The sequence below is a fragment of the Taudactylus pleione genome, unplaced genomic scaffold (assembly GCF_031769625.1).
Source record: "Taudactylus pleione unplaced genomic scaffold, aTauple2 ptg001005l, whole genome shotgun sequence".
Lineage (NCBI taxonomy): Eukaryota > Metazoa > Chordata > Amphibia > Anura > Myobatrachidae > Taudactylus > Taudactylus pleione.
Genome location: NW_028285406.1, coordinates 701,885 through 717,523, shown reverse-complemented (window position 1 = coordinate 717,523; position 15,639 = coordinate 701,885). Strand labels below are relative to the sequence as shown.

Below are 15,639 nucleotides of genomic sequence, written 5' to 3'. Positions count from 1 at the left end.
GCCTCCCACAAATGGCAGGCGTTCCTTCAGGGAACGCCTCCATTTGTGTAGCCACCCCCCCGCCCCGCCTGCAAAACGGGGTGAGCTGTCGATCTACATCGGCAGCCGCCCCTTTTGTAGTGAGTCCCGGAGCGCGGGAATTTCTCTCTCGCTCCGGGGCTTGCACATGTACAGTACCCCACCATCGACCCGCTTGCGAGCGCTATGTGCTTGCGAGCGGGTCTGAATCAGGCCCACAGTTGCAATTGCTGAATCAAGACCTTTGGCCACATTTACACAAGATATAAGCATGTTCATTAAAAACAAACTGCAAAATATATTTACATCCATCTCAGCAGTGGAACAACGTTCATAACTAATCACCAGCCACTTAGATAAACAAGACTTAAAAGGAACGTGCTGGAATAAAAAATTACACTCAATACAAATTTCAAGTACAGTAAATATATTTTGAATGAATATTCCACAAGAATAAAAAGGCTGATTTAAAAAAGAAAACTTGAACACGTAAAAAAAAGACCAACAACAAGATGACTTCACCTTTACTTACAGAATACTTAATAGAGACCTAGTAATACTTTAATATAACATGTTTTGTTTAACTGGCTAGGTATGCAAGTGCCGGATTAACACCAGAGCCACTGGGGTGGATGCTTATATGCTATATCACCAGCATTGGAATGGCCCATAGGGGTGGGCAGGGAACAGATAGCAACAAATTATGAAGTGATAGGTGACATTGTCAGTGGGATGGTCCAAATGGTAGGAGCATAGAGGAGATCCCAGGTAGCACCAGTCGTAGGACCACGGCATAGCAGATGCTCATTCAAATATCCTACTGCAGACTGCAGGTTCCCAGATTTGACATCACAGATGCATAATGTAAACTGGAGGCAGTGTGTGGTATAAAGTGAGCTGGGGGCATTAAAGTATAACATAATGTGAGCTGGGGGCAATGCAGTGCAGCATAAAGTGAGTTTTGAGCACTGCAGTGTGGCATAATGTGAGCTGGGAAAACTGTGTGGCACGATGTGAGCATGGGCACTGTGTGGCATAATGTGAGTTGGGGCAATGCAGTGTAGCATAATGTGAGCTGGGGGCACTGTGTGGCATAATGTGAGCTGGGGAAATGCAGTGTAGTATAATGTGAGCTGGGGGCACTGTGTGGCATAATGTGAGCTGGGGCAATGCAGTGTAGCATAATGTGAGCTGGGGGCACTGTGTGGCATAATGTGAGCTGTGGGCACTGTGTGGTGTAATGTGAGCTGGGGGCACTGTGTGGTATAATGTGAGCTGGGAGCACTGCCGTGTAGCATAATGTGAGCTGGGGACACTGTGTGGCATAATGTGAGCTTGGGCACTGTGGCATAATGTGAGTTGGGGCAATGCAGTGTAGCATAATGTGAGCTTGGGGCACTGTGTGACATAATGTGAGCTGGGGGCACTGTGTGGCATAATGTGAGCTGGGGCACTGTGTGGAATAATGTCAGCTGGGGCACTGTGTGCCATAATGTGAGTTGGGGCAATGCAGTGTAGCATAATGTGAGCTGGGGGCACTGTGTGGCACAATGTGAGCTGGGGACATTGTGGCATAATGTGACCTGAGGGAACAGTTTTCAGTGCTGCAAGTATTTACACTTTAAACCTTTTAATAACATCACCAGTATATACTTTTGACAATTTTATTGGCAAAGGTCCCCGCAAGTTAGTTGCCCTGTGGCCCAGAAAACCTTAATCTGGCTCTGATATTTGTATTTCCTTGGCAGGTGTGCCCTCATTACTCCCAACATTCTACGTTTGGAGAGTGAGGAAACCATTGTAGTCGATGGACAAAACCAGGCATTTGAAGCTGACGTTGAAATTCAAGATTTCCCACAGAGAAAATTAATTTTGGCAAAGCAGAAAGTCTCCGTAAATAACAACAACAAATTCCTTGGCACAGCTAAAATAACGGTCAGTAGACATCATGTATATCATGGCCCATCATTATATTTTACATTTGATGTAGTAAAAGTTGATATTTTTTTTGTCCCAACCCTTTAGATTCCAGCTAAAGACATACTAAACGAACTAAAATCAAAACAACACGTCTACGTCTCTGTAAAGGCCCCGGGGTGTAATTTGGAGAAAGTTGTCTTGCTAGGCTACCAAAGTGGATACATCTTCATACAGACTGACAAAACTATATATACTCCAGGGGCTACAGGTAGAACCCAAAATATATCAATTATATTTATATTATTATAATACACAATGACAGGCTTAACATATGATATAAAAGAAATAAAATATTTTCTGTGTTTCAGAATTCATACTTACCGTCTGTAGGTTTTCTGTTTGTGGATAATAAGAAAAAAGAATGAAGGAGAGTCCTTACATTTACTAAATAGCCCTACATGCATTTTCAATTTTTTCTTAGTAGGGAGTACTACTGCTGAGGAAGAATGTCTCAGGGGTTTTTACGAGAAAACACAAATCATGTGCGAAACGCATTGTAGGACAAACTAGTATATGTTCCTGTCAGCTACCCTCATTGCTTATTCTACAAAATATGCAAATTTCTCAGTTAAATGTAAGTGTCCATACACTTATGTTATGTGTAATAAAACTATTGTGTGTATATATATATATAATTATATATATATATATATATATATATATATATCTATACACACATATACTGTATATATTTTAAGGGACATACAGTCAGGGTATGTCATACTCCCTGTCATGCTCGGTGAGGTTCAGGTAGAGGTTTGACCATTATTGTTATATAATATTGTTGTATAATAATGTAGCCTGAGTGGTCTTTATTTTCATAGTCTCTATATATTCTCTCCCATTATAGTTCTCTACCGTCTTTTTTCTATGAATTACAAGATGTCTCCTATCAATAAAGCTGTAGTTGTCGAATTTCTGGTAAGAACAAAATAAACATTCCTGTTCCGTTTCAGGCAAAATTCCACCCAATCACGGCCAGCTAAACAGTAGCAACAACATTATAAACAGATCACTAAACCTTGAGTGGTATTTGGGTACTAAATAAATAGTTAATTTTTAATCAATTCAATCATTAAAACTTTATATTACCAATAGCCACATGACAAATGGCAATTACTGTCCCCTTCATTTTAAAAACTATACAAAAATCAACACAGCTCAAATATCACTAAAGAAACCATAAATATTGTTAAGTATAAAATACTAGAAAATACAAAAAAGCATATGAAAACATATAAACGTATACAAGAATCAGGAATTGGTTTAAAAAAAATGTAATAAGAAATTCATCAAAACATAGAATATAAAATAACATTAAAAAAATAACATACAATAGACAGAATAGTGCACGTCAGGTCATAGAACTCAAAGATCTATTCAACGTAACTCACTTATCAGAGGATAAAAATAAAAAAATCACGTACTGTAGATATAAACCTTCAATCATGGAATCCAGTGAAAATAATTTCTTATTACGTAATATAAAAAAGTATATCTTGACTATATCCATGAAAGTGTCCACATTAAGTTAATAGCTGTCCATGTAATTCACTGTAAAGCATCACACGGATAAACATATGGGACAACCTTTGTCTATTAAACAACTGTATCATAATAATTGTTACTGTAACGTGTTACTAATCCCTGTCTAGTTATGGGGAGGTACCGACTAACAAAATCAGAATTTTCAAAAGTTTAAAGCAGCCAATCAAATTTTATCTTTGATTTATCTGCAAGTGAGAGAATGACAGCTAACGTATAATAGGTTGCTCCTTTTTTTTTTTTTTACATAAACTTCAGTTAGCAAACGATGTCCAAATATCTGATTGATGAACTGATTTGATAGAATTAGTAAATAATACAATCTGGATGTACGGTATCAGTTTGGTTTGTGTATTTCATCCTCTTTAATGTTTCCAGACACCGGATAATATCATTGTGAAGAGAGATACTGTCAAACAGGATGGCGGATCTGGTATCCTCTCGCTGTCTTACAACATGCCTGAGCTAGTAAGGTAAGTACTGAATCATATACACTTGAGAAATTGTCGATGAAACACACAAACGCGTTTAGTCTCTCTGGAACACAGGCAGATTATATTACATTATCCAGTGACTGGTGCCCTATAGGAATGGTGCCTGAAAGGGCTGCAATACAACGTAAATTGGTAAGGGGGATATGAAATGCGGGCTCGCATTGTCCGACTGCGGACATGGTTTATTTCGCCTCTTTTTTCAGAATTTTTGCTCAACTTCTCACTTTTGGCAGAAGTGCTCGGGAACCATGGGAAATTCAGGTGTACCAATTATTTCTGTAGTACACACAGAATTGTTCCATTTCCTTTTCCTTTGGAAATGACACGGATGTCCACAGATTTGTACATCTATTTATTTCTACATGAAATACAAATGAACAAGTCTAATGGACAATATAATTCACTAATAGTGAGTTCCCCGTTAATATCCCTTGTTAAAGTGGGCCCTTTACCACCTATTGCTGGAAACCATATTAAAAGAAGCCGCAGGTGCTCGTGACTCAGTCAATCCTTTAATGCCTGCCTCCTCTGTGTGTAAGTAATAGATACACCTTCAAAGCAAACGTCTAATATTAAATATACTGTAAGTGTATCATCTGCTCTTATTTTGAGTCAGTGGAGTGATTTACTAACATACAGAAGGTGCCAAAAGGATGTGCTGTCTCTGCCATAGCATACTTACCTACAGTTGGCTTCTCTGATAGTCTTCCAAATTTATGGGGAGTAACTAAGGTCCACAAGAAGAGTGGGTGGTCCTCCTGCATCCCGCCCACTTTCTACTGAAGTAGCAGGACAGGTAGGATAATGCCGGGAACTGTGGGTCCCTCTCCAGAGACCTTTGATTTATGGCATCATCCTTCTTGTCCTGCCTCTTGATATGAGGAGCCCAGACACATCTTCATCAGCTGACTTGTGGATCTCCATGTTGGTAATGGAATGAGGGTGCGTATGTGACTGTGGCATTATAGCCAAGCGCCCCAGAACCATGTAATCTCACAGTAGGGAAAAAGCAAGGGGCACTCTGCCCATGTTTGTGGTCTAGGTGACTAGAGATCCCAGGACCCATGCCCCAGCCCTGACCTTACATATAGGGTGATCAATCCCGGGATCGGAATCCCAGAATTTTGGGCCAAAATTGGCTGGAATTGAATCCCAGAATTGGAAGCTTCCAATCCCGGGATTTCGTGGTTGGCCATAAATGTTTTTTTTTTTTTTTTTAAATGCCGGGAAGCGCTAAGCACCTTCAGCAGAGTGCTCAGACGTTGCCCGGCTCCCTCTGCCCCCGGCTGTGCTCACTGCGCAGTGTGACGTGATGACAGAGGTCACTCTGCGCTAGCCATCGGGGTATGAGTTTTTTTCAATCCTGAATCCTGGGATTGAAGAAGTGGCCTGGGATTGTCCACCCTACATACATAGTGCCTAGTTATTAGTCAAGAAAGATCATTCTTCACGGACGCATATAGCGATTTTTACTTGGTGCGCAATAGCAAATTTTTGCATTTCTCCAGTTGGTTCTAAGTGAGATGGATCTTTGCTGGATCTCTCTTTGTATTAATAGGGCAATACTGGCTGGCAATTGGGCAGTGCACAAGCGATCTGTCTCATGTCCCTCTTACCCTTATGTATGTCTTTTATGTATGTATGTATGTCTTTTACAACCCAGTATAATGTTAATTCAAATTGTAAAGCGCAACGGAATTTGTTGCGCTATATAAGAAACTGTTAATAAATAAATAATAAATGAGAGGGTAGCCAGTTTCTGGTGTTTCCCTTGCACCTTGCATGGGGCTGTGGTAAGTACAGATACTTATGATGACGTTTGATTTTGTGGGTGGAAAACCAGTGGGCTGTGCTACTTCCCGAATAAAGCTGCAATTTGCCTTAGCAGTACCAATTCTTGTACCAGCATAGGGCAGTAAATCAGGCTCCCCTGACTATGCGCAAAACAGCCACTTTGTACCAGTTACATAGTCAGGCCCATGATGTACTGTACAGCATACTGCAGATGCAACTAGCACTTTGGAAGAAATTAGGCATAAGTACACAATTGAGAGAACACACGTGTAATGAGATTGTCTAATCTTTCCCCGTAGTGTGGGAATCTGGACCATAGCAGCAAAATATGAGGACTCTCCGCTGCAAAACTACACCGCAAACTTTGAAGTGAGGGAATATGGTAAGTTACCGTGTACTAATTATAGTACCTACAGGCAAGGGAAAGTCCGGGGGACCACAAGCCCAGCAGAGGGCGTTGCTGTAGGGCTCAGCTCTGAATTGTAAACAGTAAAAACACACAAACATTTTTAAAAAATACATGTTAGTGCTAGATCACATAGACATGCCAAGCAATGCCGCTATGAAATATGACAAAGTTACGACCACTTACATAATCCCAAGCAATAACCACCTTCTGTATACCATTGCTAGCATTCCCATATACAATACACCTAGCTTTCCCCATAACCCTTTTACCTCACAATTCATTATATCTAGCAAGTGCCGTGACAGGGCTTTAATGCACCCTGTGATGGACATGCCCCTATGTGCATAGAGGGCAGGGACCAGCCAGCGCCCGGAAGCGCGGGAGTGCACGGAGCATCTAGTTGGTGGTTACAGTCGGAATTGGTATGTTATACCACCGGACGTCAACCCGGTGGATGAAATACCGATGCCGGAAGGCCGGCAGATAAAGATCCCGACAGGGTAAGTATGAAGGCTATCCCTAACCCTCTCCTCCCCCCTAACCCTCCCCGCATCCTAAACCTAACCCTCCCAGTGGGGTGCCTAGCCCTAACTTTCCCCCGGGGGTTGCCTAACCCTAACCCCCCCTTCCCCTAGCCTAACCCTAACCCTCCCGCTGGGGTGCCTAACCCTAAGTCCCCCCTGGGAGACCCTAAACCTAACCATCCCCCCTGCGCGGCTATCCGGTCTCAACGGCCGGCTTACCTATGATCAGTATGCCAGGCGTCAGGATTTCGGTGTGGGACTAATGATAGGTGTCGGTAATTAGTTGCCTATCATAAGTCCCATGCCGGGATTTCACTGTCGGGAAGCCGGCGGTTGGCATTTCGACTGCCGGATTCCTAACTACATACCTTACAGTCATCTCATATTGTAGACGTGAAAAAAAAACAAGCAAAGAACACATCATGGTATAGTATGTCTATAAACGCTAGCAATGAGACACCACCTATACGTGTTGAATTCGATTTTTGTTTGTGACAAAGAACCACAGCGTACCCAACTCACAGGAAAACAATGAAGATTCCGCATATAAAGGTTTATTTAGATAGGGTTTGGAACTTGATAATTCATCACACAAAAATGGAGCGTACTATACTTTCTTTACAGAGCTGTAATCCTCCTATCTGGGTTTCTTTTGGAAGTGGGTTTTCCGACTCCCGATGTTGAAATCCAGAAGAATCATATAAAGTGTAAATAAAGCCGATCCCAGATGAATGGCAATTATATCGAAAAAGGCTTTTACACTACTAAAAATATATACACAAAAATGTTATAGCTCGAAACAAACATAAGACGATTGTATGGAGGCAGTTTGTCATACAGACATAGCGAATACAGAATAAGGAAAACAGGGCATCGGCCGAAAATACCCTAAATCCCAGATCTTACATGTATTACTAGTGTCTATTTGTTTCTCAAAAAGACCTACCAGCACTCAACGCGTTTCTACGCTATAGCGGGTCTTTTTCAAGGACTCCTATGTGGACTCCATAGGACTCCAGCTTGTGGCATCATATTCAAAAAGACTTGAGGCTGTAATTGCTGAAAAGGTGCATCAACAAAGTATTGAGCAAAGGTTGTGAATACTTATGTACTGTACATGTGATTTCTTAGTTTTTTGTTTTTTTTTATTAAATTTGCAAAAACCTCAAAAAAACTTTTTACACTCTGTCATATGACATGTCAGCATTAGTAGTAGGGTCAGTGTTAGATTTTGGCATTGTTAACTTGTTAACTAAGTGCTTAAGTGCTTCTAGAGACGTGGTGGAAGTCACCCCCCCGTCCTCTGCGTTTTTTTAATAGACAACGCACATTGCAAAAAGGGGTGTGGTCTCAAAAGAAAGGGGCGTGGCCACACAATAGTATCCCCAATTCAAATTAGGCCACGAAGTAGCACAATTTCATTCACATTACACTGCACATAGTGCCCCTGATTCACATTACACCACATAGTAGTGTCCCTTATTCATGTTATGACACACAGTAGTGCCCCTTTTACACAATGCCTACAGTAGTAGTGCCCCTAATACACATTATGCCCACAGTAGTAGTACCCCTTATGCAGTGCCCACAGTGGTAGTGCCCCTTATGCAGTGCCCACAGTGGTAGTGTCCCTTATGTAGAGCCACAGTAGTGGTGCCCCTTATGCAGTGCCCCCGGGAGTGGTGCCCCTTATATAGTGCCCCCTATGCAATGCCCCCTTTAATAGTGCCCCCCATTAGTAGTGTTCCCAGTAGTAATGCCTCCATTAGTAATGCCCCCATTAGTAGTGCACCCAGTAGTAGTGCCCGTGTCTTAATGCCCCCTGTAGTAGTGCCCCCAGTAATAATGCCCCCTGTAGTAGTACCTGGAGTAATAGTACCTTCAGTAGTGATGTCCCCAGTAGTAGTGCCCCCAGTGGTAATTCCCCCAGTGGTAGTGCCACTAGTAGTAGTGCACCTTACACAAGATGAACAGTAACACACAATACTTAAGCCCCATTCCTGCTTCCGGTGCTGTCCAACTGGGTATTACTCGGAACTATGGGAGAGACGTAGTGATGTCTCTGCTATAGTGCCCACTGCGTTTAGGAGTGAACTTCAGCCTCCAGCTGCTGCTTCAGGGAAGGAGCCAGATGCCGGCTGGTAACAAAATCTCAGCGGGCGCCCGGCAACTCCCTGCTGCACAGGGCTGACTGGCCTGGTGAGGTCCGCCTCCAAATAGAACTGACGGAATACAGTTCCACCCCGTTCCAGCCCACTTTAACCCCTGGTCAACTTGTCGATATAATGACAGTGCTGACATGTTACAAGTTGCATTGTACACTATCGACGTACAGTACCTGCCGACATTATGTAGTCAACATACTGTATGTCAACATTTTAAATGCTGACATAACATATGTATCCCCATATAAATCCAATCCCAATCTCTGCTGACAACCAGGCATTAGTAATGTAAAATAATTCTCAGCAGATGTATAAATAGATACATATAAAACAAGACTAAACTATTTTAAAAGGATGTCCAAGATTCCTACCCTGGACGGATGTCTGATTAACATTTATTGTAAAATTATATGAAATATTGAGACTATTGTTATAAAATAGTGTTATTTTTAAAAATAATATTAAACACAAAGGGGTCGATCCAATTAGGTGCGAATTGCGAGTAGAGAGTTTGTTTCATGAAACTCGCAGACTTCACACGAATGCATGCACCTGAGGATTCTCCAATCCAATTAAAAATGCCTATTTGCGGTACTCGCAGCAGAGGTTTGCGAATTGACTAGCAAATGCGATGTGAGAGCGGTGCATGAAAAAGTGGGGAGATCCTCTTGAACCCTCCAGAATTGATAATTTTGTTAGCAGGACCATATAGAAGGCTGTTTGTGGACACTAGGAAAGTACTGAAGGTTTTTAAATGGTGTCAGATGGCTGAATTGTACTTTTTTTTAATTGCAAAAAAAATTATAAAAAGCAAACCTTTTTCGTTTAATCTCAAACGAATTAAACGAAAAATGCAAAAAAAGTTGAAAAAAAGGTGATTTTGGGGTACTTTGAGGGAACTTTTAAAAACTGGAAAAAAACGATAAAAACACAATTATTTTTCAATTAAAAAAATACTGTTATTAAATTTGGGGTGCATAAACTAACGAAAGAGTTGATTTTATGGTAATTTGAGGCAATTATTATTATTATGTATGCACTCTCCTTTTTTTTTATATGCAGTCCTACCAACTTTTGAGATCCACTTGATCCCAGAGCAGCGTTTTTTCTATATCGATGATGCTGATTTCAGGGTGGATATAAAGGCAAAGTAAGTATAAACTTAGTCTGGAAACAATATATTTGTTTTTAAGCACATTTTATATCCACATTTATATGAGACACTCAACCAGAAATACATAGGATATTGTAGTAATATCTGTGTAGGTTAGTGAACATTTATATTTGTACAGGAGGCAACTGTTGGCCTCTTACAAAGCACAATATGGTGAAAGTCTGAATCCTCCAGATTTCCTCTGAAGCACATGGGTTTATGAAGTAAGATGAGGAGGAGTGCAGAGGAGTGATTGTTTGGTGGATTGAGAAAGTGACATTTAAGGTTGTGGAGAGGGGCTGTTATTATTAGTTGTGTTTTTTGCCATGCAGCCATTTTTCATCTCTTGACAAGATGACTTGATTTTTGCACCTGTCCAAAAGACGGTGATTGGGTTTCTTCCTATAGCCTGAAGGGGGCGCGTTTCGCATTTTGTGCATTTCAATTGCATTGTGATATTAAAAACCATCTCTTAGTACCCTTGCCTAAAGTAAAATCAATGTTATAAACAAACAAAAGGGCATAATGTTATAAAGACAGTCCTGATGTCTCCACCTCATCAGGACTGTCTTTATTACATTATTTTAAAATATTATTTATTACATTATTTTAAACTATTCACAATTTTATTTAACATGAGAGGTTGTCCTAATGTGGTAGGAGGGTTGCACATTGGCACAGAGCACCTTTTGTGAGTTATTTCACCTCTTCACACACCTGGCAGCAGGTCCAGGTTGTAGGGGCATGTGTTCATGTGTGCTAGGTTGGTGAACTTGTCCCTCTGCATCAGGCATCCAATGTTCTTCATTGATCAAGTTTCTTTCACCCTTCGATGTTAGGTATCTCTATGGAAAGGATGTGAATGGCATGGCATATGTACTATTTGGGGTGAAGAAGGATAATGTAAGGACCAGTATCTCAAGTAGTCTGAAGAGGACCAAGGTATGACAAATAATTTTGTTTCATTATATTTGCTGTCTTATGGCTCAGTCTTATGGCTCAACTGCATCAGTTGGTTGAAATTATTTTATTTCTCATTTTAGCTGATTTTGCACATTGCGTGATTCAATATTATGATCGTTTTTAAATCTTCTGTTGTTTCTTTATTGTCGTTCTTTTAATATTTTGCTTTCAACATTTTTTTTTCAGATTGAAAATGGAGAGGGGGAAGCTTTGTTGAAAAGGGGAGATCTTATAAAAATGTTTAAAGATGAAAATGATATGTTGGAGTACACCCTATATATGTCTGTAACCATTATCACTGAATCTGGTGAGCATTAGCGAGAGGGGCTATAAAATTGTTTGCATTATCGACCTGGGTCACATATAACTTTGCAACATCGCTATCGTTTATATATTTTCTCAAATATAAATTATATTCTTTTAAAAAAAAAATGCTAAAGGCAAGAGTTTTTAGTTATTGGTTATATCAATGCTTCTTTTGGGAGTACTCAATAGAATATGCAGTATCAGCATCTTTCTAATAGACTCATTTATAATTCATGTTGCTAGTACCGGAAACAAGAAGACATACTTTAGTGCATAAAATAATGGTCCAGAGCATGGAAGCTGCAATAAATCTTGTATCAACTTGTAATTTTTTTTTTTTTTTTAGTAACGGAATCTTTTTTATTACAAAAAATATCTCTTTGTTATCTTCCAAAACACAAACATTACACTTCACTATCTGAGTGCAGGTGATTGCTTACCTCATGTAATGTATCTCTGTCTCTCTTCCAGGCAGTGAATTGTTGGAAAGCGAGCTAGAAAATATTCATATTGTGAAGTCACCATATAAAATTCTGTTCACTAAAACCTCCAGATATTTTAAGCCTGGCATGCCCTTTGATCTTACGGTATGTGTCTGTTCATACTGCAGTTTCTCTGCCCTTCTTCTTCCAAAAAAGAATTATACAGTAGTTTCAGATAAAAAACAGTTTGGGGAGTTTTTAGAATTCAGCATTCAGGTTCAAAACCACATGTTTGATCTCAATTATCCCAGATGCATAAACTTTATTATTTTAAGTATATAAAACATCTCTTGAGCTTACCTTATATACAATGCCAATTTTACAAAAACTCTAGTTTTTGAAAGACAATTCCAGTTCAAATACACTAAAATACTGTGGTTCATTTTGCCAACTTACATTTGTTCTTGGGTCAATTCTACTAAGATTAAGAAAATTTTTTTTTTTTTTATTAAATATATAGAATTTCATAATTTTCTTTTTAATTATTTTGTTTTCTGATTTAAACAGAAATAAATTATTCCCCATGTTATTTATTCAGTGCCATTCCACACTAGTTATTGGGCTGATGTTTTTTTTATGCTTACAGTATTTTAGGATTCATGTTTGATTTCTTTTTCGTTTTGTTTGTTTCCTATCCTCCTCCCTCCCTTGTGCTTGGATGGGTTAAAAGTTGATCCTATCAATAGGAACACCAGTGTTGCTTCACTATTAGATCCTCCTATTGACACGGGACCAGCCATGTTAATAAACACAATCTATATAATAATTGTGTCCCATCTCCTCAATGCATGTGTCCCAACAGCTCCCACTGCGAAATAGATGGGAAAGCCTTAAGAGAAGAGGGCAAGCCACCGGGCTAGGTATGGTAGTGGGAAAGGGGCGCTTGGGACAGAGCCATGTGTGTGTGGGGGTATCAGGACAGAGCCACCGTGGGGGAGTCGGGACAGAGCCGAGATGAGGGAGCAGGGGAGGAGGCGGACAGCAGAGGGGAGTGGGGCCAACCAGAGAGCTGAGCAGGTTATGAAGAATGTTGTGAGTAGTCATGTGTCAGATCCATTAAAATAGTCTAAAAGCATTTTTAAAGATGGATAAAATGCACACTATATAAATTCTATTGCTAGACTTAGAACTAGGCAGCTTGGGCTAGTTATCATTATGATGGACAAATCATCACTTTGTGGTCCCCAGTTAAAATCACAAACAGACTGGAAAGCACTGGCCTGATACATATTTGCCTACTTCCTGGAGTGTCATGGAGACTCATGCATCTCCTTGACTCTTGGGACAGCAAGGATCCCAACTCAATCCCGTCTACATCAGTAGTGAAGTGGGCAGGGTGGGGACTTAGGCCCTCATTCAGAGCCGTACGCTCTGAGCAGAGCGCACGCTCTGAATGAGGGCCGGCCTCCATGAAAATGGAGCGTCCTCCTGGATGCTCGTATAGTTGTGGGTCACCACCCACAGGCTATATGAGCGTGCATTTTGATGGCCGCGATGGTCGTGACCATCGCGACCATCGAAATTGCGAGCCGGAGCCTGCGGTTGAGGTTTTCAACCGCAAGCTCCGGAGTGATTTTGGCTCTATCAGAGCCAAAATCACTCCCACTGACATCACTAGTGATGTCAGTGGGCCGGCTTCTGACGGGAGGCGTTCCCGTGGGAACGCCCCCGTCAGGGAGGCACGCCCCCGGCATGCCTACCAAAGGGGGCGTGCTGTCAATCAACATCGACAGCACGCCCCCTTTGATCAGACACAACGAGCGAAAGACTTTCCTTCGCTCGTCGCGTCTGGCGCATGCGCACGACGGAGCTCCCTCCGTCGTGCGCATGCTCAGTCCAGAACATCGACCCACTTGCGAGCGGACAGCCACTCGCAAGTGGGTCTGAATCAGGCCCTTAATGTTATTGTGGAACCACACTCCCTGAAATTGCCACTTGAACCTCTGCTCTTGGATATCCTGGAGGGATGATCCCAAAAGTCACCTGATGTTTTTTTTTTTTATTATAAAAGAGGACAATAGACAGATAGTAAATGAATGGGACCTTAGGGTGGCATTTTTTTAAAACAATAGTCAAGGGGTCTAATATATTTAAAAAAGTTAGTTATAAGTCATCCCACCCACACCTCTTACATGAATTAATTTTAAACAATATACACAATCCCTATCCCATTAAAAAAGCCCCAGTCAAATATATATATACAGCACTTCTATACTCTGTCTGACAGAGTTGAACACTACTGTGCTTCCAATAAGCAGCTAATAAGATGTTTACAGTTAGTGGTCACCGCATGTTAACATTAGTTAAATGTATCATTTGTTGTCAGGAATGGAAATATAAGGGAAAAGTGGTGGAAGTGCCGTGAATCTTCTGACGGGCTTTAATCTATAAAACTGAGAGCTTCCATTACCTCATTCACCTACACTGCTCCCCATTCAGCTCCCCAGCACAGCACTGAACGTGCCATGTCTTGCTTACTTTAATCGTATCCTATTACAGAAATATCGTTTTGGAGTTAAATCACAGTTAAGCTGGGTACACACGTAAATGTTTCCTGACCCACCATCCAACTAGTTGATTGGTTGGAATGAAAATCTGGTAAGGTATGGGAGTAAATGACAATCAGCAATTTGCTCCCAAACGCCGGAAAATGGACAAAAACTGTTGTTTTAAAAAATTGTTTAGATCAAACATTTAACAAACTTGTCTGACGACCATTTTCATCTGTTTTCTGGCATTTAGGAGCAAATTGCTGATCATCAGTTACTCCCATACCTTACCAGATTTTCATTCCAACCAATCAACTAGTTGGATGGTTGGACAGAAAATCTTTACGTTTGTATGCAGCATCACACTTATGTTGTAACTTGAGTTATATTTTACCCCCAGGATGCAAAAGTGAACAGACTCCTTACATTTCCCTCGAAACACACACTCCCCTGGTCAACCTCAGCTTCCAGTAGTCTACCCATATCTTCTACACTCACTTTAGATTGTCATAGATGCCCCAGCAGCAACCACTCATTGGTACAATGACTCAATTTTTTAAGTATTGCTTTTTCTTTTCTACCCTTCCTCTCTCATGGACTAGATCCCAGATTCAATATTCAGTAGTTTGAGGTCTTTCAGGATTTTTTAAGCTCTTTATCCTCTACTGTATCCAAAGGAGATGTAAAATTCAAGATATCCTCTGTAGCTATAAACCATATTTTTTACCAGTATATGGGTTGTTTATTTTCCACCTTTGTTTTGGTGTTTAGGCCAGTCTTTGCAGTGGTTGGTTGGGTGAGCCAGGTGAACTTTACTTGGGTGGTACAATTACTAGAGGACAATCCTATGAAAAGGTTAATACAGTACCTGACCTGTGAGCTGTACACTGTTGCAGGGAAGCTGCCTTTGATTGGATGTCTCCAGCTGAGGACAATAAAAAACATCAGGCTTGATAGGCCATTCATCATTTGACCTGAAAACTAAATATATATTGTGTTAGGAGCAGCCAGTTACCTTAGTCTAAGTACTGTTTAAAGGACATACTATTTGCCATCCTGATTGAGGATTCAAGTTTAGGCTGAATTAAACACCCCTGAAGAAGTCATTGTTGACAAAACGCGTTGGGTTACTTGTTTCTGTGACCAAAAAGTGGGCTCAATGAGCTGTCAATGAGCTCGCCCCATTAAGGGGTGACAGCGAGTTAGTAACAACATCTAACCCACAATGGCCACGATATATATGTGTGATGTAAGGTTTTTATTCATTTTTACATTTATTTGTTTTAAATAAAACCAAATGTTAATGATTCATTGTCA

At 40.7% G+C, this 15,639-nt stretch overlaps 1 protein-coding gene across 1 annotated transcript in view; it reads left to right on the top strand.

The window, feature by feature from the left end:
• Nucleotides 1-15,639, top strand: part of LOC148454324 (A.superbus venom factor 1-like) — a 91,818-nt gene that overhangs the window by 4,836 nt on the left and 71,343 nt on the right. The window contains exons 2-10 of the mRNA XM_088461036.1: nt 1,767-1,953; nt 2,044-2,206; nt 2,849-2,919; nt 3,922-4,016; nt 6,131-6,213; nt 9,992-10,079; nt 10,922-11,024; nt 11,232-11,352; nt 11,823-11,938. Coding sequence (XP_088317162.1) covers nt 1,767-1,953; nt 2,044-2,206; nt 2,849-2,919; nt 3,922-4,016; nt 6,131-6,213; nt 9,992-10,079; nt 10,922-11,024; nt 11,232-11,352; nt 11,823-11,938 — 1,027 coding nt within the window. The remainder of the gene's footprint in view (nt 1-1,766; nt 1,954-2,043; nt 2,207-2,848; nt 2,920-3,921; nt 4,017-6,130; nt 6,214-9,991; nt 10,080-10,921; nt 11,025-11,231; nt 11,353-11,822; nt 11,939-15,639) is intronic.